Source organism: Lactuca serriola, chromosome 8 (assembly GCF_051521515.1).
Source record: "Lactuca serriola cultivar US96UC23 chromosome 8, Lser_US96UC23_V15, whole genome shotgun sequence".
Classification (NCBI taxonomy): domain Eukaryota; kingdom Viridiplantae; phylum Streptophyta; class Magnoliopsida; order Asterales; family Asteraceae; genus Lactuca; species Lactuca serriola.
The window spans coordinates 78,489,395-78,514,632 of record NC_136415.1 but is presented as its reverse complement, the minus strand read 5'-3'; the positions used below and the strand labels follow the sequence as shown (position 1 = coordinate 78,514,632).

At 32.5% G+C, this 25,238-nt stretch overlaps 2 protein-coding genes across 3 annotated transcripts; both read right to left on the bottom strand.

Annotated features, from left to right (window-relative positions):
- Positions 1–15,817: 15,817 nt before the first annotated feature.
- Positions 15,818–16,864, bottom strand: LOC145066533 (NAD(P)-linked oxidoreductase superfamily protein). The gene has a single exon (XM_079013817.1). It carries the CDS (start codon positions 16,847–16,849, stop codon positions 16,058–16,060), a length of 792 nt encoding a protein of 263 aa, XP_078869943.1. The 5' UTR covers positions 16,850–16,864; the 3' UTR covers positions 15,818–16,057.
- Positions 16,865–17,037: 173 nt separating this feature from the next.
- SUT2 (sucrose transporter 2) lies at positions 17,038–23,311 on the bottom strand. 2 transcript variants are annotated; one of them, XM_079013815.1, is made up of 14 exons: positions 22,794–23,311; positions 21,034–21,099; positions 20,465–20,563; positions 20,312–20,376; positions 20,144–20,228; positions 20,031–20,064; positions 19,790–19,889; positions 19,611–19,686; positions 19,143–19,460; positions 18,922–19,065; positions 18,600–18,830; positions 18,430–18,493; positions 17,850–17,893; positions 17,038–17,520 (listed from the first exon to the last, which is right to left on the bottom strand). In XM_079013815.1, the coding sequence occupies exons 1-14, from the start codon at positions 23,073–23,075 to the stop codon at positions 17,350–17,352; spliced, it is 1,779 nt and encodes a 592-aa protein (XP_078869941.1). In that variant the 5' UTR covers positions 23,076–23,311; the 3' UTR covers positions 17,038–17,349. The 2 variants fall into 2 exon arrangements, with proteins under 2 accessions (XP_078869941.1, XP_078869942.1); XM_079013816.1 differs by having other exon boundaries at positions 20,312–20,351; positions 22,794–22,865.
- Between the last annotated feature and the right edge of the window lie 1,927 nt (positions 23,312–25,238).

Genomic DNA, 25,238 nt, shown 5'->3' with positions numbered 1-25,238 from the left:
CAGCTAACGACCCTCCATTATACAAAGGAGTGGCGGGTGAGAGTGGACACCCAATGATGGTCATTTTATAGGTCGCTTCCTTATACCTCTCTTATAGTATGGCTTAATGAATGAGGCGTACTAGCGATTTGACTGACTTGTCTTATACATATAATATATTTAACTTTTCATAGTATATATAAGGTGTATTTTAAAATTTTCAAAATACAAGGTTTAAATATTAATTATATAAATTAAACCTTTTAATTAATTAATGTTAAACCAATTATGATTTATCTTCATCTTTTAATTAAAAAATTATTGAAATTAATTAAATCATCTAGGGATTAAATAATTATTAAAATAATTCAAATTTAATCTTAATCCAAACCCTTCTAATTTTTGAAAATTAGTGTTGGGATTATCAGGTTTTAATTATTCAAATTTAAAAGCTTTTAAAATAATAATTAAGGAAACAAGATAAAACCCTAAAGGACCCCCCCCCCCCCTTACCCCCCATTTTCGAAAATAAGGTTATGGAGGCTAGGGTTTAAAGAAACCCTAGAAAAATTGAAAATCCATGGCTATTAGGTTTTAATTTCTATAAATCTTAATTTTGATCTATTCATTATACATAATCAAATAGAAAACTATGACTCTAATACCATTGTTGGGTTTTATATGTTATAATTAAAACATGTGGCGGAAAAACTTAACCCGTAAGTTCACATGCAACCTATTTGGATCTAAGTTTTCTCTATTGATAGCAGCAATCTATGAACATCACAAAACCTAAAGAAAACCTATTATAATCGAAAATTACAAGGTATTATGGTTTACATACCTTTTGATTGTTATTGCAAATAATCAACCAAAACCTTCTTCAAAAAGCTCTTAAAAAGCAAGCACCATAAATCTAATGCATCTGATGGTTTGTACCAAAACCCTAGCAAATAAGAAGACTTGAGAGGGGAGAGGTAATATGATTTTCGGCGGATATTCCTTTGGTAGAAGTGATGGCCGAAAATGAGGAGCCAATGGGCTCTATTTATAGCTGATACAAGGAGCCTTAGAAACCTTAATTTGAATATAATAATATTATTTCAAATTTGGTAATTATCCAACTCATTAATTATCTTTAAGGATTAATCTAAAATCCTTTAAAAAAAACTCCTAAAAACCGTCCATAACCCACGGAAGGTTCTGGAACCTCTCTTGTTCAACTATTGAACAATTACAACTTGAGTCCCTACACTTTTAATTAATCCAGTTAATCCCAAAATTAATTCCAATTAATTTCTGATTAATTACTAATTAAATAATAGTACTTCTAATTAATATATTAGTCTCATAATATATTAACAAATTATTTATTTCTATTTATTAATCATATAATAAATCAATAAATCAATCTTTCTCTCCAAAAGTCATTCTAGTCAATTACTAGTTGTAAAGGCAACCCAAACTGATTTTCTCTTTAATTCAAGTATATATCAATTTAGTTATTAGCTTAGACACATAATCCAATAATATATTACATGCATACATACATATGTACATACATACATACATACATACATACATACATACATACATATATACAATGTTGCAAAACTCGTTATTCGGTCTTCGTTCAGTTGACTGGGGAGTAGCGAGCACTTGGCCTAGACGGGGAGTACTCAGATATGGTATTTTATAAAGTAATTAATGTTGGAGAAATTATATATATGAAAAATCAAAAGTTTATTAAAATTCATAACAAATTATGTGAAATATCAATAAAAATATACATGTTTGAATGTTAAAATAGTCCAAAAAATTAAAGATTTCAATCATGAAAATCTTGAAGATGGGAATGAGAGAGGGGAAATCATATACAATTTGTTTATTTGGTATCTTACTTCAATCTTAAGGTTGGTATGTTAGATATAAAATACATATATTAATCGTGAAATTCTTGATTTTTTTTCTCATTTTAAGTCAATTTTGACCATTTGAACTAGTTTGACCAAGTTATATGAGTTTGAACAAGTTCGTCGAGTTGGTCTGAGTTTAACCGAGTTGGTACGATTTTGACCGAGGTTGACCGAATTCCAAGTTATTTGGCCAAGTTGGCTTAACTCACCTCGGTAAGAGGTTGAGTCCAAGTACTAGCCCAAGTTTTACAACAATGCATATATACATAAATGAATACGTGCATGCATGCATTTATGTGTATGTGTGTGTGTATATATGTGTGTGTGTATATATATATATATATATATATATATATATATAAAGAACTAAATTTTGTGATGGAATTAAAGAACTTTTCCCCCCTGAATATTTTCAACTAAATCACACACATGAATGTTACACATAGTGTTTTGAAAAATCGGTGAAAAAACAAGGTGCGCTACCTGTGTGTGTATGTATGTGTATGTGTGTATGTTCATGCATATGTATATATATGTGTGTACGTTGGGGTGTAGGTGGGAGGGTAAGCAAGATATTTTAGGCCTTCCGGTATACCTTTCATGGCGATAACATGGTGATGAGCTAGAAGAGCGCACAACTGTGCACAACACCATGAGGACACGTTTTGTTGAGTTGGAGCCACGACTGTGGCAGATAAGAAATAAAGATTTCATATATGACATTCCAATATATACCTCATGGTAGGTTTCTTTCCAGCTCAGCCAACACCACCAGCAGATGATAAACGAACCCATAACTTAGTTTCTCATCAGTGGACCTAAAAATGATATCATCGCCATACACTTGAGCAAGAATGATGTGAGATCTTGAATGCTTGATGAACAAGGTGTTGGTAGTTTTTCCATGTCTGTATCCACTATTTAGAAGATAACACACCGATGTCTCATACCATGCTCTAGGTGCCTACTTCAAACAGTATACAACTTTATCAAGACGATATACATGATTGGGAAACCCTTTATTTTCATACCCTGAAGGTTGCTTTTCGAAGACTTATTCTTTCAGATTCCCATGTAAGAAGCCAGTCTTAACATCCATTTGATAGAATTTGAAGTTCTTGAATGAAGAAAAAGCAAGAAACAAACGAATTGCTTTAAGTCTAGCAATGGGGGAAAACGTTTTGTCCTAGTCTAATACTCCTAGTTGGAAAATTCCTTGGGTCACAAGTCTTTCTTTGTTTCTAACGACTATCCCATCTTCATACATATTTTTTTTGGACACCCAACGAATGTCAATGATAGTTTTTCCTTGAGGCTTGGGAACAAGAGTCTACACATGGTGACATTCAAATTCATTCAGATAATCCTGAATATCCTTGATCCAATCAGCTTCCTTTAGGTCATCAACAACATTTTTGGTTCAATCATTGAGATAAAATTCACAAACATGCAGAAGTTGTTGTTGAATCTGCTATGAGTGAGAATCCTAGAATTTATATCTCCAGTGATTTAAGATTCAGGATGAAGAATTCTAGGATTGGAACATTCATTTGAATTATTTGGAACAAAATCATCCTAACTAAATGGCTCAACTTTTTTATAGACGACATGCTGATCTTCAGAGTGAGATTGAGAGTTGATAATATGATCAACATTGGGAACAACAGGCTCAGTAACATTTGGGAAGAATTCTAAATCAAGGTCTGATAGATTAAAGGTAAGTTCATTTAGAATGGATGAGGGATGATCAATCCGATCATGAATGAATAAGTCTTCATTGAACGCAAAATGAGCAGTTTCCTCAATAGTTTTTCTTGGAACACCCTGAAAGCCTTGGACACACTAGAGTAACCTAAAAGCACTCATTCATCAGCTTTGGCTTCGAACTTAGATCGTTGAATGTGACATTCCCAATATCACGACAAAAAAAGATTGATTTATTTATGCTTTATTTAAAAATCATAGTATCCTTTTAAAGAATAACATTACATAATTTGTTCACGAAATATGATAAATATATTATCAATGCATTTCTGAAGAGATTTCTTTTAATTATACTAAAAATGTCGGGATGTTATCGTCAATACAGTACATAAGCATAAACGGAAATAACATAGGCCTTACAAACATCTATTATTCTACGGGCCTATAATTCATAAATCTCTCATCTAATCATCACACATTTGCTCTTATGTCACTACGTGTAATACAAGAAACTGAGTGGATCAGGCTTGGGAACTTGGTGAGCACATAGGGTTTTCAACGTATAGTAATTAAATTATTTATTTTCATCAAATCATTCAACCCGATTACCCATTCCCGTTATCATAACTCTCTGTCCCTAAAGCATCTAATTCAAGGGACCTATCATGAGGATTATATTTAGGATAGACAATAATGCTTAGGGGATTCCTTCGCAATATATGTCAGTAAGGCAATCGTGGGATTGGGGGAGGGGGGTGGAGTACACCTTGTGAACACTTAGTTCAGAAACACCTACAGGTTGCGAGTCTGCCAACATTTCACTAGACTGTCTAGAATAGTTCGTGGTCGTCGTGGATTTTAGGCAATATATTTTCGTTATTTTACACAAAACAATGTAATATTATCATAATTCAACAATGAAACTGATTATAACGGTTTTGCTTTAAAATAAAAATAAAAACGTTATAAACAAGCATAAATTAAATTATATTTTTATTTTGTCAATAAAATATACACTTTTTAAAATAAAACTTTATAAAAATTCGAGACTATTATATACATTTAGCCCTGTTTTAGAGATTGTTTTATAAACTAACTAAAAAATACTAGAGAATTGAGAATACTATATTCCTTCTATCTTGATACCATTGAACAAATTAAATTAAACTCATCATTTGATAATTTTCGAGCTGAGTTTCTGAATATTAGTATTTCGAGTTTTGACACCAAGATAAATATAATATTTATAGTTTATTTGTAAATAACTAAATTCTATTAATTTTGCAATATTAACACGAGTGTGAAACTAAAATCGAAATCAGTCAATGGCAATTAGTTAATGTTAATAATAATGGGAAAAAGACGTAACTTTGTCCTTTGTTAAACGTGTTGCTTTTTTTATGCATTTGGAGAGGTCCAATTTCCAAAAGGGATCGATGGTGGAGGGCCGTTTTGTCTTTTTTACTTTCTTCCATAACATTTCTTTATAGATGTAGTTGGTTGTTGGCAATTTAACGGTATAAACTATAGGTGCTGAGTGCTAACTTATTCACTAGTCATATATATTAATTTGGATTTGGATGCGACTTAGCCATACATTCCTTTCATTAAAATATCTCAACTCCCCGTTCGGCTCAATTTATTTACCATTATCCTTTTTTTTTTTTTTTTTTTTTTTTGAAACGGCAAATATCATTAAAAGGTCGGCGATTAGCAAGTAACTAAATCGCGACAGAAAAACAATACAAGGAGAAAAAGAAGAAAATAATATCAAAACAAATTACAAGGATAAATGAGTAAAAGGTGAGCAAATCCATTCAGCTAGTCGTCACAACCATTTTTTTTTTTTGTATTTGGACCGTGAGTATGAATTAGTGATAATGACATTTGCAACCTTTGTTGAAGATACTCAAATATTTTTAAAAATCAGATCGTTCCTGGCAATCCAACTGGTCTAGAGTGTGCAATATAAAATTATATTACCAATCAGTGCTTGTAACTGACAGTTATGTCACCCATTACCTAAGTTAAGAAATTCTAAGACAATTGAACACATTCTACTTCCCGATCCCAAGCCATTTGAAGATCCAAGAGTGTATATTTTGGGCAAACTCACAATGGAGGAAGAGGTGGTTCACTAATTCTAAGTATTGTTGCAAAATAGACACATTTGATTAGTAACATTTAATCCCCTTGCTAATAAATTATCTGCCACAGGAATCCTGCCCATCGAAGTCCACCAGAAAAAAACACTTAACTTTTAACAGGATTATTTTTTACCAACAGATCTTAGGACCTGTGGAGAGGATCAATTTTAAATCGAGGAGTCGTCTCATGTCATTTACCTTGTAGTCTCCATCAGTTGTTATATTGAATCGGAAACCATATGTGGATGGTGCCCCACTGAAGTTCAAATCACTTATATTCGTGTATAATTGTAGCAACTCGTGTAATTCCACCGGATTGGATGGATTATGCTTCCAATACCAAGAGAATCCGTTTGAGGACAGATGATCCCTCAATAAACAGTTTTTAATAGATTCGATTTTGTAGAGATGAGGAAATTTTTCTGAAATGTTGTTGTTCCACACCAAATGTCTTTCCATAACAGAATTTGAATATCAGATCCAGGAATATGTCTGAATATTTGATGAATATCAATACCAATACCCCCTAGCTTTAACTACTTTATGTATGTTACACCAAACCCTGGTAGAGTGTCACACCCCAAAACCAAGAACAGCGGAAACATTCTGAGGCGGAGGACCTCATATATAGTATCACAACACAGAATAATAGTAAACAAGCAAACAACATCATCCATTCATTAATAATGTATTTTAATACAAATGTGTTCTGTACAATTTATAAGACACCAAAAATATGAATCAAAAATAAAAGATGAGTCTCGTATGTGCTCCATCTTCTCAAAAGTTGGCCTCGGTACCTGTCTACTAACGACCTGAGAATACAAGTTATTTTGAAAGATTTATCAGAATTAAAGCTGGTGAGTTCATAAGTATTTAGTGTCATATTTTGTATGAAAATGTTTGTAAGTGTTCGAATGTAAGATTACGTAAAATGTTTGTAGTAATTGTTTGTATCTCCTAGAAAATCCTATATTTTCCATTTAAAAGCAGCCTTCTACAGAGGCATCAAGTGTATTGTATGTATGTTCATTGTAAAAGTGAGTATCTTTCCCAAATGTGACTATTATTAGTAAAATATAGTTTTTACATTACTCTTTACGTGAGGAGGTCACAAAGTAGATGTAAAGGGAAAATAATGAAGTACTGTAGTATTATGATATTATAACTACTATTGCACTAACTACCTTAAGTCAATTGTTAATTAAGGTAAAATGTGATGTAATTGTAACCATACTTGATCGACTTAGTGAAACATGATGCTCAAAGATGTCGAGATGTTATGACATTCATCACCCGAAGACCTGCAGGTCCCACTGTAACTAGCAGCAAGGTGTAAGACGGTCAGTCTAGTATAGATCTATACACGAATTCACGCTCTCCCTTCAAGAGACTCTGGATACAAGACGAGCCATCATAGAGATGCCATGCCCCGAAATAGTGCCTCACATTTATGATATAGTGTGTATGTAGTGTATGTACTAGTGTAGTGTATGTCTTCCCTGATTCTCATCATAGTAAGTTCTCTAGTATAATATATAGTATGTATGAATAGTATCTACTAGTGTATGTTCTCTCTGTCTAGTGAGTAGTATATTCTCTCTGACTCTCATTATAGTATGTTCAGTTGTATAGTGTAGTATATGTATTGTTTATAGTGTGTATCGACTCATGTATGAACCGACTCTTTGTATGTTTCTTTGTACTAGAAATAGTAAGTAGTATATCTCTAAACTATACCTATTATAGTTTAATGGTAATGTTGTGTGTATATCTTAGTGTATTGAAATAAGATAACAAGCTTTTATTTCTATACATATACACATGATATGTAACTAAGGGTCAAACGACACTCGGACAAACAATAGGGTACTCTAAGTCCACAACCAAACACAGAACAAGAAATAGAGTGTATTCTCAGTCCTAAGTCCTTCAAACCTTACTTATATAACTATATATGCATTGGGCATGATTTGACAATATATAATGTTTAAAGAATTGAAAGTAAAGATTTGGAAACTAAGACTAAGTTTTATAAAGAGTTTAACATGTAAAAGTATTTGATAATCATTTTCAAGTAGTTTTGTTGACAAAACAGTTTAAAGTATAGTAAATCCATTTGTGTGCTAGTTATTAATCACATGTGATTGATATAATAACTAGTATGATTCAACTTGTATTCCCCCCCCCCCCCCCCCCCATAAAATCATTTAAAAACATTTAAAAGGTTGATTAAGGGGTATGAACTCACCTGTAGTGAGTGGATTGTATGGAAGTGTTGGACAAGGTGCTAGGTGTCAAGTGAAGACTTGAGTACACACAATGATCCTATTTAACATATAAAGACATATATATATATATATATATATATATATCTAATTAGTGATTATAACACCAATTAAGCAAGTATAAACACCCTAAAACATGGAAAACACAATGGTCTAAGTGTTAGAGGGCCTTTGGGATGCATCAAAGGGGTGTAAGGCATTGCATTTGAGTTTACGGCCCAAGGACCACTCCCCTTGGAGTTTACGGCCCAGGGTTTACGGCCGTAAACCCATGGCAAACTACACAAACTTGAAGTTTAAGGTCCCTAGTTTAATGGTGAATGGTTCTAGTCCAAGTTCTAAGCATTGGGAAGGAAGTGTGCAGGTTTCATCGCCAGATTGTGTAGACTAATAACAACTGTTTTCCATAGGCTTCCATTTTCATTCATCAGACGCCACCACCATTTGACCGGTGGTGCCAAATTATGTGCTTTTAGTGTCGAGACCCCTAGACCACCATCTGAGATAGGAGCTGTTAGTTTTTGTCATTCAATCCAGTGAACTTTGTGCTTTAATTCCCCCTCCCCCTTAATAGGAAATTCCTTCTGATCTTTTCTAGAGTGTCAAGAATGCCTTGTGGTGCTTTGAAAAGAGACATGAAGTAGGTAGGTAAGTTGTTTAGAACTGATCTGATAAGAGTAATGCGGCCACCAAATGAGAGCGTCTTGGCCTTACCATCAAATACTTAGATCTGAACTTGTCAATGATGGGTTTCCAATGTTTCTTCAGACCCATGTTTGCTCCTGCTGGTACTCCCAAATAATTAAATGGGAAAGATCCTTCAGCACACCCCAACACTCTTGATAAGTCCTCAGATTCCTGATCTGAAACCCCCATGCCCAATAATCGAGACTTATAGAAGTTGACTTTTAATCCAGATGAAATATGGAAGCATTTCAGAATTGATGAGAGATTTCTGATATATGGAAGGATTACATATTGATGTGAAAAGTGCTCGGGACAAATCCCTGATCAGAGGGGTTAAACTTCCATCAAATGGCCCTCAGCAATTCTGAAATGTTTTCAATATATATTTTTATTATTTGCATTTGAATTATAGTCTTTTTTTCTGGAAAGAAGCGTCACTCCTAACGAGGGTGTCTAGACCAGTTTATGCGCAACACGACTAAATTGGTTCAACCAATTTTCGTAAATGAGTTTTTCAAATTCTAAACACGAATTCCAAACCATACATGTGATTAAAATAAATAAATAGTTATATAGTTGTGATCTCTGTTGTGATACATTTGTTTAATATATTATACAACTCAAAACGAAAGTAAAATAAATGATAAATTAATCTTCAAAGTGAGAGTTTGATAAATTGGAAAAAGTGGTTAAATGTGTTTTTAATCCATCTCACATAAGTAGGAAGGCTTCTAAGCCTTGTTGATCTCTTAAAACTAAGGTTTTCTCTTACAAATGCACCACCATCATAAAAGTTCAACTATTGCAACAATGTTTCTTTTTATATATGTGTATGAATCGTCGTGACATACATGATAGGCTGTGTAAGATCAAGTTCGCTTTAAATTATAGATAATCCACATACTCACTACACTTCATATGTAAATTCTCTATGTGCACCTTACATACCTAACAGTTGCTTAAGTTCTCTAAGTTCCTCGTTTTCGATGAATCCATGATACAACAACTAAAAGTGGTTCTTTTAGACCCCCCAAACCTAGCTAAGTTGGTATTTACCTTGAACACAATAGAAGAATGCAAGTAAGAAGTAGCGGAGTAGAGTGTCTAATAGTATTTCGTGTGTTTCACCTATCACACAAGGTGCATAATCACTGAGAGAAATCTATAACCTACAAGTTTACATCAATTTTGTAAAGATGAGACCATGAAATTAAAATCGACAATCTATGATTAAAACTATGTTTAATGCAAATTTTGTAACTACAAATCTAATAAATTTCTAGTTCTTAAAGAAATATTTGCTAAAAATCACCTAAGCTTTTATTGTCAATCGGTGGTACATTCACATGTGATCTTGAGCGATTGTATACGAGTTTAGTGAATCAGATAGTGTTATAAGTCTTAAAAGGCTTAAAAGTCTTAAAAGGCTTAAAGGCCTTTGTACTTATAAACTCACTTCTTCCTCCTTCCACCTATGTGGGATGACATAAACTCATTCAACTTCTTTATCCGATATTAACCTCACTTTAGATATTAATTTCTCATTCATCATAATTCCATCATCAGCATCTAATATACCAAAACTGAGATATCATGGAGGAGACACACAAATGTATAACTGTGATATATTTCAATAATGAATCAAGTTATGAATTTATGTTCAAAATTGGGAAAACCCTTTTTTTGGAAAATAGGTAAATCCATTTTGTTTCCAACAAATGGTTCATTATATACACAAATAATAAACCTAACTATTGTGTGTAGTAACCTATAGTCTAATAAAAATACCATTACACTCAAATGTATACTTGTGTACCAAGTAAACTTGAGTACCGAGGAAATATAAAAGCATAACTATGACTAGGTCTAGTTGTAAATGATTACATTAACAGGTTAGATTGACAAGTAAATTGTTCCAATAAACAATCTCAAGTGCAAAACATGAACTTCTACTCCTCTTCATTATCTCAAGGTAATTAGTAGTGATTTTCACTCAATTGCTTTACATAAATGGAACTAAAAACAAAAGCCAAGGTTTTAACAGAATAGATATTTCAAATAGTTAGTTGGCTGAAAGCTATATTAACCCATTATAACAATAATGTTTTATATCAAAACTGATACATTAATTATTCACGTGATATGATTGTATGAACATATCTTTTCTCATCATAATCACATAAAAATAATAAATCTAACGATAATAATGATAGTCTCTAATTGTATATTAATATGAAGGGCCCAAATAGAAGAATGTAGGTTAGCAGTAGACGCTCCCTCGAGACCCTCTTTTATATTATCTCTAATTCTAAGTTGGACTTATAATACAAAGTGAAATCATAAAAGGGAGAATTTGGTACTTTAATCCCCTCCCCACATCCACAAGCAACAAACAAACAAGAGTACACACCACTTTTTCTTAAATCTTTTCACTAAATTATATATCAGGATTATGCTCCAAAAAAAAAATCAGTAACATATACGAACATGATTTTTTGATAGCCAGATATTTTTATATTTATCAACATGTTTAATTTAGGGTTAATAGGTGAATAAACTTTTTTTAGGATCTCATTACACTATTAAGTTATATTTCAACTGTATAAACTAGTATCGAATCCTACTAGTACTCAATATGATATTCAATGTGACGGAATTTGTTCATTCGGGTTTACCTTACGCTGACATCGTGTCAACCTTGTCATCTGCTATGACATAGTTATCCAATTGAAATGCATTATAATAAAAAAAAAATATCATATTAAATGCAATAAAAAATAAATTACACAAAAAGCAAGCTTAATACTATTTTATCACCTTGAAAAAGTTAACCCTTTATTGTATCACCGTGAAAAGATATTCAATAAATGAAAATTATTTTTGACATTTGTAAAGAGAAAAGAATAAGATAATTTATGTTGTTTGCATACGAAAAAGAATGTAAATAGTATACATAAAAATTAGGTTTGCTTTGGATCCATGAGGTGGGGTTCTTGTGGACATTGGAGTTGCCTTTTTGAAGTCATAGTATGCAGTAGATATATACTAGTATTACTGTTGCTATCTCTCTGCATATTATATCTTTTTCTTTATTTTTATTAACTACCTTTTTCCATCTTTACACCCTCATTTTGAGTCATCTTTTACTGCTCTCCTAAAAGTTATAAAACATAAATAAATATATAATAAATAAATAAATAAATAAATATTAGGAATCCTATGCAGCAATTGTGTCATACAAATACAATTTTATCCATGGATGTTGGTATCATAAATAAGAAATAAACTAATAGGAACCTTTTTGTTTTATAAGGTAAATCTATGAATTTTCGTAGGGATTTTGATTTTCGCAATCAAAATAATAAAACAATGCATGAGATTAAAAAATGACAAATGACATCAGCATTCGTAGTCATCCAAGGATTTTCACTATCAACACCCCCATAAGGATATCGTTTTGGCAATATATATATATATATATATATATATATATATATATATATATATATATATATATATATATATATATATATATATATATATATATATATATAGGGTTAGGTTCATTTGAGACCACCTATATTTTGTGAGACCGTGAGACGCATTTTTTTATTTTCTTTATTTTTTTTTATTTTCTTTTAATGTTTTTTTTAGTTAATTCAAGTTCCGAAAAATAATATTTAAAAAAAGAATTTTTTTGATTTTTCCATTTATTTTGCATTTTAAAATTATTTTTATAATATGTACAGTGTAATATTCTATTTAGAATATTTCAAGTATTTTTCAAAAAAAATAGAATTTTTTTACTTTTTTTTTTTAGTTAATTCAAGTTCCGAAAATAATATTTAAAAAAAGAATTTTTTGATTTTTCCATTTATTCTGCATTTTAAAAATATTTTTTAGAATATGTCAATGTAATATTCTATTTAGAATATTTCACGTGTTTTTCAAAAAAAAAAACGGAATTTTTTTTATTTTTTTTATTTTTTTTATTTTTTTTATTTTTATTTTTTTAGTTAATTCAAGTTCCGAAAATAATATTTAAAAAAAGAATTTTTGGATTTTTCCATTTATTTTGCATTTTAAAATTATTTTTAGATTTGGTCTCACGGTCTCATAAAATTAGAATGGTCTCAAATGAACTGAACCTATATATATATATATATATATATATATATATATATATATATATATATATATATATATATATATATATATATAGGGAGTGGTTTAAATGAGAACCTATAAGAACCTCTAACTTTAGATGTTTATAAAGGGTTTAGGGTAACCCAAACCCCTAAACCCTATACCCTAAACTCTAAACCCTTTATAAACACCCTCAACCTTTTATAAACACCCTAACCCCTAAACCCTTAATAAACACCCTAAACCCTAAACCATTTATAAACACCCTAAACCCTAAACACTAAACCCTAAACCCTAAACTCTTTATAAACATTTAAAATTAGAGGTTCTTACGGTTCTTAATCTTTTTGGTTCTCATTTGAACCTTTATATATATATATATATATATATATATATATATATATAATTTTGCAGATGACGTCATCTTTGACAGACGACGTCATTTGTGAAAATTGTGGTTAAAAAAAGATCATTTTTACTCTTTTTGCTATTTTGTGGTAAAAACATTTAAAAAGTGGTTATTATGGATATTTTCTCTTTTTCTTTATTGATAAATGATGTTTTTAAAATATTTAAGAAAATAAAAGTATATTTTAAGAAATGAAAAAAAATAATAAATAACTAAAATCTTGTAGAAAGGTTAAATCGTAATTAAAAAAGAAAACATTATTTCCTCAATTTTTTCTAGTAAGTTATTCATTTCTTTTTGTATTAAATCAAATGAAAAGATTTATATATAGTTTACCACATTAAATCATTTACCCATTTTATATGAAACTCATTTTGGAGGTGGGTTCGGGTTAAAAAGGGGAACATACCCATTGCAGCCTGCAAAGTTCTAAAGGGAAAAAAGAAGAAACCAAGTATGCAACCATTAGGCCCTCTTCTTTCTCTTTAACATATTTCAATAAAGAGAGGAAGGGGTAAGGCGGAGCCACCACCTGCCACCACACTTTGAATAGACACCACCGTCTAGGATCCTTCTTTTTTTAATCCCCATCATGCCTCATAACTTGTATCATAACAAATGGCAGATAAAGAAACCATGGAATCACTCAAAATACAGATCAAAAGCATCCATGGTGTCTCCTACTCCTGCCCCCCTTTTTTAATGTTAATAAAATTGTCTTATTTTTTAAGCCCCCACAACATAACACACTTCCAGGGTTGTATGCTTGCATAAATAATTAATGCTTCCTCAAAAACTTGAACAACAATATGAAGTTTCAATTCCAAGATAGAACCATGTGGACTAGTTTAAATTTTGCAAGAAAAAATAACCTTTTTGGTAGAAATATGTTCTTATTTTTAAAATTGTCACAAATTGATTGTTTTAAGAGTTGATATGAGTTTGAATTCTAATATGGATTAGGGTTCTTGTGACATTTGGCTCTAATTTGAGCATATATAGTTGGATAACGTATATCTGATTTACGTCTGACGTGATGTTATTAGGACAAAACTTTGTGGAGCAACTTGGAATTAGCAAGAAAAATAACCCTTTTGTAGAAAAAAAAAATCTTATTTTAAAATGTTCACCAATTGATTATTTTAAGAGTTCAAGTTTCAACAACTCACATAACAAGTTCCAATTCCAATATGGATTAAGCTCCTTGTAGATATTGTGTTCTTATGTCGGCTCATCTAGTTCGTTAATATATATCTAATTTACATCTTACACGACGTTTGTTTTTCGGACATAATGATATGGTATTAAGAAGAAAAACTTTTTTTATAAAGATTGATTTTATTTTAAAATGTTGATAAATTTGTTTTTTATGAGTTGGAGGAGAATGATTGTCCTTTGGCTAGCTAAGAGGGAATGTACTTGGGAAAAGATATTCATATATATATATATATATATATATATATATATATATATATATATATATATATATATATATATATATATATATGTGTGTGTGTGTGTGTGTGTGTATATGGTGAAGTCAGTCAATAATAATAAGTGAAGGTACTCAAATAGATTCCTTTCCAACCTCTCAAATTAAAGGGTCCTTCCAGGCTTCCATCACTACTCACTGACACATAAAACTGTTATGTATTTTGCTACTGTTACATAAGTACAACTACTTAATGTGTAGGATTACAAGTCATTGATACATGTGAACCTATACCTTCCTCCACAACTCCACAATACATGATATGTATACTACCAGTTGTATCAGTTTAATGTATGTCAAACACAATACAACGTGTTATTTTTTGTGTTGTGTAACAAACGGGTCTAAAAGGCATTATGGTTGAGCTTGTTGTGAGACTATATATAAAGGAAAACAACCAAAAGATTGGTTTAAACTTCTTAATGGTAGAAGTCATGTTATATGTAAAAAAAAGGGGGAAAGGATAAATCCAATTGTTTGTGGCTTTTAGGTTTACTATAACTGAAAGGATATGGTAGACCAATGGGTCATCATAGTGGAGAAGACTTGGGTCAAATTAATGCATCAATAGGCTTTGTGGAGTTAAAAGTCCATTAGGAAAAAGAAGCCCATGTTGTATGTAATAAGCCTCAATATGCAAGGATATATAAACAAACCATTGTGTTATATCAAACTTATGTGCCTTCAATATAATAGAATGACATTAGTATCAACTATCAACATCATGAACATATAAGGTCTCATAAAGTATAAGCAACAAGTTATTTGATGATCCAAATGGGATTTGGATATACTTGCTATATTATAATGTAAGTGCTATGACATATGTCATGGCTAAATTTTCGAAGTCTTGTCTTTAGCAATAGTAGTAGCTTTAACTTTCAAAAGTAGTTGTGTGTTTATTCCATATATGTTACCACTAAATTCTCTAATCATCAAAAAAATGAATGATCAACATTTATTTCAATTGGGGTACGTGAACAAGCGTAAACAAATTTGTAAATTGGAGATAAAAATTAAATGGTAAATTTCTTTTCTGCAAACGCAAATTACAGAAAATTTTGATACCTTCAATTTACTAAAATATCAAATGTACATCAAATTTCAACACCAAGTAACTTCTTAAACATAAAATTATACCATCCATATATAACCGAAAATCTTGATCAAACTAGCAATTATGAAAATGTACATACCTCTTCTGATCAAAGAAAACCCACCATAAACCAGATTCAAACCTCAACTTCCCGGTGTCATATAATCGAACAGGTGGTGTGCATAATCGAAAATCAAAACCCTTTAGCCCCACCGCTCTCTTCCAATTCATCAGCACCTTTTTTCTCAACCATGGACAAACAATACTTGGCAATTTCTCTAAATTTGGGGACACTTCTTAAATCAACCTTAGTTCCATCTTTTAAAGTGATGATCACATCACCCCATTCACCAATAAACCTTGGTACAACTTGAACATCTTTGACGACTTTATATGAAAAATCACTCCTGTCCTGACCCGTTAACCCGGATATCACGGTGACCCGTAAGTTTGTGAATCTGTATCGCAAGAAAAACCCTCTGAGAACTGCGGCTAGAGTGAGTGGCAGCCAAACGAGAGTGAAACCCAGGAGGAGATTTGCGACGAGGTCACCGTAGTGTGCTCCGCCGTCGAAAAAGATGGTTTCTTGGGTGGGTTTGGTGGTGGTGGTGGTGGAGATGGGTTTGTCGGTAGGGGAAGAAACGTGGAGTTTGGTGGATAGTCTGAGAGTTTTAAGGGATGCGGGTTTTGTGAAGGAGGATAAGGTGGAACGGAGGGTTTGATGGGCGATGGAGGTGGTGGTCGGTGATAGGAGGCGTGTGGTGGTCGTGGTCGTAGCAGTGGCGGCCGTTGCCATGATGGAGGTGGTGGTTTTATCCGTTAAGGATTGAATGGTGATCAGTTTTGAAGAGTTTGAAGTGGGATGATGGTGTGCAGAAGCCACGTGGCAACATCTACGCCAATTAAGCTGGGAAAACTGAAATGGATTAGTTTGGGACTTTGGGTGCGATTTATGGCCTGGAGTGGGGACCACGTGAAATTCCATAAAATACAAATCTATTTGAAGCAATCTTACGGCTTGCTTATATATTTTTATAGAAAAGAGTAAATCAAATTAAATAGTAGTTTTTTATAGAGCATAATTTTTTTTAATAAGCTCATAGCCTCAAATTACAATTCTTAAAACAACTTTAAACATGCATACAATTATATAAAACAACATAAACACACATCTTACTAAATCTCGAGGTTATCTTTCTCATACTTCATATTATTCCCAAAGAATACTACAAGAGTTATTTTACACCAAAAAGTTAACGTTGATATAATAATGTAGTGGGTTTAGTTTATAGATTACATGATTGTCAAAAAGAACATCAATTGGTTGTCCTACGCTAAAATTTCTTTCTCACTATAAACGATATACAGTGCTCGTATGTATAAAGGTACAAACCCAAAACATGTGAAAAATGAACGAATCTTAAGAATGGCTTTGAAAACCTCGTACATTTGGGGCTTAATACTGTGTACAGGGTGGCAGTTGTTTCACCCAAAATGAAAACCTGTTGGCTTGTAAGAGTTGGTTGAGAGAGTCGGAAGCTTTAGCCATGCAAATACACCAGCAGCAAGGGCACTTACAGAAGCAAGAACAAATGCTGGAACATTCCCTCCACCAAATAACGCATCCCATGGGCCCGCACCAAGTGACACCACCATCTGTTCATCATATCAAAATCAAGACTCAGACTCAGACCGATGTCAATAAGAACAAAATTTGTAAAAGACAAAAACTCCCTCCCTCCTCATACTCAAAAGTAAGAGAGAGTGCTGTCTTTTTGAAATTATTTGAAGGATATATATATATATATATATATATATATATATATATATAGAGAGAGAGAGAGAGAGAGAGTGCTGTCTTTTTGAAATTATTTGAAGGATATATATATATATATATATATATATATATATATATATATATATATGGAAATTATAGCACAATTAGCTAAGAAAAGAAAACAGCCGTTAAGAAAGAATCAAGCTACCTGAGGTATAACGATTGCAAGATTTAGAACTCCAATTGCCAATCCTGAATGCCACATCCATCAAACAATTAAAATAAGCAAATGTTAAGTTGCGTTTATAGGTGACAAATTTGACTCAGTGAATGAGTCAAACTGGGTTAATATTAACATACAAAAAAATTAGCCATTCAACTATTTTCTTATACAATTTTTTACCATTTAAAAAAATTAACCAATTTTCGCGGACACCAAATCGAGGCAAAACAATGTAATTTCAAGTTCCATCATTTTATTGATTTGGCCACTGAACTATTATTATGATAATCATAAAAAAAATAGTTCAATGTCAAAATCAATAAAAGGGTGAAACTTGAGTGTGTTGTGCTTTTCTGTATTTTAACCTTTTTCCAAAACCGGAAACAGTCAAAAAAAGATATAATGATTTTATCATTACAGAAAAGCACAATATACTTTCAGCATTTTAATGATTTAGCCACTAAACTGTTACCTTTTTATTGACTTAGCTACTCAATTATTACTATAATAATCAAAAAATAAAATATGCTTAGATCCATAAAAAGGTGAAAATTATGGTACAAACCTTGGCCGCCACCTGTATCAGCAGTCAATTCTGCGGTGACAGAGAAGGGAACACTGTAAGTGATCTGCAACATACACACAAATTAATACATACATAATTACAACTATTTATTATTTATAAATTATAATAAGAAGGCGATTTATTTATAATATTGGAGATGTAGTACTTACAGCAAGGGGAAGACCAAGAATGGCGAAAATAACCAAAGATGCATTCTTGATTGCCTCATTTTCTCCAACAATTTCTTGATTTCCTCCAGATTGTTTAACAGAAATTAAGGTAATGACAGCTGTCCCTGCCATGCTGGCAAACACAACAAAGTTGCTCAACGCCCACACTAATCTTGAACCCAACCACTTACACATTGGCTCAATCAGGAAAGAGCTGATACCAAGAACCACCTGCCCAATACTTAATGTGGTCAGACAAATGGTTATAAATATGAATTAGTGATTATTTAGAATTTGGAAAATGCAAAACTCTTGTGCTTACTGAATTCAATAGCAAACCAAAGGCACCTTCTCTAACACCTTCATCATAGGCTTGAACTTTGGCAGCATCTCCTTTTGGGTCCCCATGATAAACCTCTCTCCCCATCCAATCCGTATCAAAAAGGAAAAAAGGGAACCATGACAACTGCACATGTACATATATAAAAAAGTAAATAAAAGCACAATGACCATTTTACCCTTAGTTTCCTTTTGAAAACTTACCCATGTGAGAGCCATCACAATAAGCACTGAATGCATCCCTACTGGTAAATGGCGTAAGCTGGTCAACAAGTTGACCAAAACTGCCCCTGGATTATCATTAAAAGTTTCAACTTGATCTTCTTCTTCAACCTCAGATGATTTAACAACTTTATGGTCAACCGAATTTGTCAGAGGTTTTGACTCTGAATTTTCAGACCCAGTCTGATGATGATTGTTAAGAAGAGGAGCAGAATCTGATAACTTTTTATGCTGTTTTGGTGCTAAAGGGATCTCTTTTGCAAAATAGAGTGTCACCAGTGTGCAAAATGTAAGAAAAATCTGCAAACATGCCATTGCCAACAACATGTTTTATATCTATCATTTAATATATTCCAAGTTTCCATTTGTCAGATAGAAACATCAGAAGGCTTTTTGTTTGTCAATTTATCAATTTTTAGATATATTTATATTTAGCTATTAAAAACTCACCACTGCAACTAAAAAGGCTGCCTTCAAATTTCCACATGCTTCACAACAAGCTCTACTTTTCAAGAAAGGAAACCACCTGCCATGGAGAATGACCAAAATAATTAGAAAAAGCAATGAACAAAATTCAAATAAAACTTTTTGATAACAAGACTTCCAATAGTTGTTAATGGATAATTTACCTGTGCCAATTTCCACTAGAACCAGATAGAAACCCTAAGATGTTTCCAATCGCCATCCATGAACAAAATATAGCATTTGCTGAGTTCCTCTGATCAGGGCCTATCAAATAAATGAATAAATATTATTATTAGCATTTCTAGAGACATAACATAAACATCATAAGGTGAAACTATTAACAGATTTGGGTTTAGGGTTTTGATCTAAATTAAGATTGAGGAATTCAGAAAACTTGACACATACCTGCTAAATCAGCCAGGAGAGCTCGAGCAGGGCCCTGAAATTATTAAAATTGTTACTTTGTATTTAAAATAATGGTTTAAAAAAATAAAAACAATTTTTTTATAAATTGTTACCTGAACGGTGTTATTAGCAAGATCTAGCATCCAGAAACCTATGATGAAAACAAAAGCTGCCCTTGTTCGTGTACCTTTATACACACTGCATTATGTAATTATGTTATATACAATCAATTATTATGAAATACAATGAGAGAGATAAACTATAAAGAAGAAAGTGGAAACCTGCAATGTTCCTTTGTATCTCCAATCAAGTATCCAATGTCTGCAGAAAACCCGATTGTTATCACCTAAAGTGAAAAATGTAGTTCAGTGGATACAAAATATAGTAAGATAAAACTGCTTAACAAAATATATTTATTTCATGTGAATGCTCACAGCAATTGATATCATTAAGGATCCAACTAAGATAAATGGTCGTCTTCTCCCATATTTTGAAGTGCATCTATCACTCCAAATACCAACACAAGGTTGAACCTGAAAAAACATATGATAATTTCAGATCAATTTACAAAAACCAAAAAAAAAAAAGGAAGAAAAACAATGTTTATTTAGTCGGTATAACAGCAGAATGTTTGGTACCCTAACATAGAGATGCAATTGATATCAGGGGTGATTTTGTAATTTACTCTTATGAGAGACATAGGATGATACGTGTCCTGTTCATTCAACCATGTGACTTATATAATGATTGCATAGATATTGTTATATATTGATGAAGTAAAAAGTAAATAACATATCAGTATCAAGTATAAACAAATGCATGCATGTGATCAGGTATGGCCATTTGTAACTAATGGGCATGTATAAAAAAAAAGATTTTCTTGCCTTAAAATATCAGAAAAATAAAAGAAATACAGATAACGAAAGTAACTAATTCTATTTCTACCTAATATGCAGCAGTTATCAAAGTATACAAGTGCAGCCATAATGGTATGTTGACTTACCACAAGACCTGTAATGGGCCCACAAAGCCAGATAAACGAAGAGAACGCATGCCCTATTCCAAGTGTCTGAAACAAACAAAAAGTTGGAGTCAATAAAAAGTTTGACCACCAAAATAAAATAACAAACTAACTTGACCTGTAACTGATAAAGACAAAGTTATCCCAAAGGTAAGTCTTGCTAATGTACGAATATTAGTATGATATGATATCAGAACACAGATATATGTTGTTTCACGTTGTAATATACCCATTCTTGTGGATCTAAGTTAATACTAGTAATTGCACAATGCATTGAAACTTTACCAAAAAGGGAAATTTTTGTTCAGTTTAAGACATTCTCAAAAAGGGAATAATTGAGTTAAGTTTGGGACTGAGAACGTACCAACATTTATATCAACACCAATTAGCCCACTGCCATTCCATTAACTTTTAATTGATATTGACTACTTACTCTACCATTAACATTAAGAACAACTTACACATTTGCACCTAAATTTGACAAGATCACCAAAAGAAATAAGTGAAGACAAGTGAAGGGATAAGAGGCATATGCACAGCATATCCATATTAGTTCAGTCTTTTCTTTCCTCTTTCAAGTGCATATCATCACATTAGTTAAAACAATGTTTAACAGTCTTGAATCTTATTTATCTTTTTTTAAGCAGATATGCTATTTGCAAAAGAAGTCTTATTTGAAATAACAAGGTGCAATACAAATATTTTATGATTCATCAAAAGGGCTCATGCACCTCAGAGGCCAAGCTACTATTCATCAACATCATGGACCTTAGCCAGTTCAAGGATCCAATTTGTTAAAAAAAACTTTTAGTGCCTAAGCACCGCATTAACAATTATGCCCCCCAACTTGCATAAAGCCATGGTGCATCAGGCACTGGTTCTATTCATGTTCAACATGACCTTCTCATACGAATCCTTCATAAAGTCATGCAGAATTACCCAGCTAGGAAGTATAGGAAGGAGACTGAAATTTCATTTTCAGTTCAAATTAGATATGAAAGTAAGTTCTCATCAACCACCATCATTGTCAAACATGCTGAAAGCACCCAAACTTACACTATGCAATTGAGATTCCACTTCAAGACTTACATTCCAAGTACACAAAAAATGACAAGTTACAGATAAGAGCAAGATATGATCTCTCAACCACTTAGATTTTCCTGAGAGAGGAAGGCATTATGTGTAGGTGTGTGATGCTGCGTGCATGCACCTAATTTCCAATAATAGTTATGGCCTTGCATAGGTCATCAGTATGTCACTTGCATAGATAAGTAGTCCTATCTTGAGTATTTTTGGTCAGTTGGGCAAAGCCTCAGCATTATACCAAGCCTCTATTTCCTAACTCAAATTTCAAGTACCCAGAATTGGAATCTCCAACCAATCTCGTCTCTAAGGTACCATGAATCCCGGATATATTAAGTATGTACTATCTCAAAACCCGCAGTTTAAGCATATAAAAAATCAAACCAAATATGCAGCACATAGCCTAATAAGTTTACAATCACCAAGTCTTTATTCAGGCAGTTCTTTCTCAATCAGGAAAGGGATAAGCGGATTAGAACCCTCGACAAGCAAGGTATTATCACCAGGGATCTAACCTAATCACTATACGTATATTCAACCTAAGCGCACAAGCTTCAATGATGACAGCGGACACACGCAGATCAACGCATAGACATATATCCATCTATTCATACATTCACCAAAACTTGCTGTCAATATGTTAAAATTAAAAGAGAGACCTGGATATAAGGCGTAAGAAGCGAGAGTTGCAAGGCCCAACCAAATTGAACTCCGGCAGCCACCGTACAGCTCAAAATCAACGTAATCAAGCTACAATTCTCCGTCGGCAATCCTTGAGGTGAAGAAGAGGAATAATTGGAGCCATTTCCATTAGAAAATCTATTCGAATTATCGGATTCGATCCGTGGATCAGCTTCTTCCTGGAAACTCATCATTTCAACCTCCGCATCGGCATTATGCTTGAGGTTTTTGTAAGGAACACGAATCGACACCGAATCCATCGCCTCTAATTCAAACTCGGATTCACAAATTACACATTACACATTACAGTGAAATAGATCTGGAGTTGAGTTTGAGAATATATGTTGACTTTTAGCGGCGGCGATGAAGACGTGGAGTTTAGACGAAGTGACCGACACTCAACCACGGTCAAATTTGGCCGGAGGGATATTTTAGTTTGGATCGGCGGAAAGTGAAGTATGATGTCGGCATCGCGGTCGATGAGTCTTTTGCAAGCGGCCCCATTCGGATTCCAATTTCTTTTGTATGCTTACGTCAAGTTTGATTCTATTCCATTCAAATGGTAAATATTTTTATTAATCCTTATATTTTAAACTTATATTCAATTAAACCTTAATGTTTCTTTTTTGGCAATTAAATCCAAATTACTTGTTATTTTAATCAATTTTAGGAAAGTAGAAGGTTACCCGATGGACAACTCATCACACGCTTGTATGGCATCGTGTGTGGCATGCAATATGAATAACTAAGGGCTTTTAACGGGGGTTTTCATATGTGAAGGTAAAAACGAATTCCAGTAAGAGAAATTAAGGTTTTAACGTGCAAATATCATGTCCGTAAAATGTAAATCACACACCATTATCCATCCATGTACACCGATTTTTAGTCAAAAGTATATTCTTGACATACATGTTTACTTGCAGCTGAAACCAGCAAGACATATTATTATTCTGATGGATACAAGGAGGAAAATTTTGACGTTGACGGTTGATCTAATACATGTCAAGTTGGAAGAGGATTTCAAAGCACAGGCTAAGAAGAGATGCAATGATGTTTTCTTATATGTTTTTGAGATGAAGACGTTAACATTGAACCTGATGGTGACGAGTATGATGAAGTGGAAAAGAAATTTGGTTATGAGGAGGAAATTGATGATACATAAGGAGATAATGTGCGTGATTTGGGAGATGAGGATGGTGTACATTACGTCATACACGATCCAATAGTAAAATGGAATAAGATGAAGTCGTAAAAGGTACCGATCACCACATTAATTGAAAATTTACTTGACAAATTATGTTATAAACAATGATTATAGTTTAAGGTTCGTAAAGTGTAACAACGTTCACTTAGTTTTTAGATACGGTACAAAAAATGATAGAGTTTAGTGTACATCTAAACTTCAATCTTCCTGGATGACTCAAGAAATATCCTTTTAGGTATAAACGAATTGTTGACAAACACAAATGTGTTAGAAAATTCAACAATGCAAATTTAATGAACCTAACTTTGTGTGTAATATACTTTGTGAATGATTTGATTAGAAAACCAAAATTGAAATGTAAGGGCATGCAATTAATAAATAAAAGCAAGTTTCATTGTGAAGTATCTTGGTCTAAGTGTTACAGATAGATCAAGGTATAGGGCAATGAGCCTCATACAAGGTAAACTCATAAACCATTATTTTAAGGTGTGGGATTACTCTCTCGAGTTAATCCATTCAATTCTTGATAGCACTGTCAAAGTGAGTTTCACTATTAACACAAATCAAACCACATACTTTCACTAGATTTAAATATGTATGGATGGTTCATTCTTAAAGGGTACATGTGAAGGAGTACTACTTACAATAATAGGAAGGGATGACAACAATCAAGTATATCCTATTGCATGGGCAATTGTTGTTATTGAGAGTAAGGGTAATTGGAAATGGTTTGTGGAAATAGTTAATATGGATCTTTGCCTGCAAGGTGGAAGTGGAATGGGTATAATTTCTGATCAACATAAGATATGCTTTTGGTCAAATTATTATTTCAAAATCGTGTCTTTTATTTACTAATTTATTTCTTTAATACATTACGAGGGTTGATTGAAGCCACAAAGAAAATATTACCATATGTGGAGCACAAAACAATGTGGGAGACACATATATGCTAACTTTAGGAAGACTTTTAGTAATGTTGAATTCAAAAACATGTTTTAGCTATAAGCATTTTCTACTAATGAGGGTGATTTTCTGAAGAAAAAAATGGACGAAATCAATAAGGTGAATGTTAGTGCTTATGATCATCTTCAATAAAGAGATCCTCAAACATGGTGCATGGCTTTCTTTAAGGGTGAAATAGCATGTGATGCAGTTAAAAATGGCATTGTAGAGTTCTTCAATGTTATTATAATTGCTAGAAAGAAATCCCTATTGACTA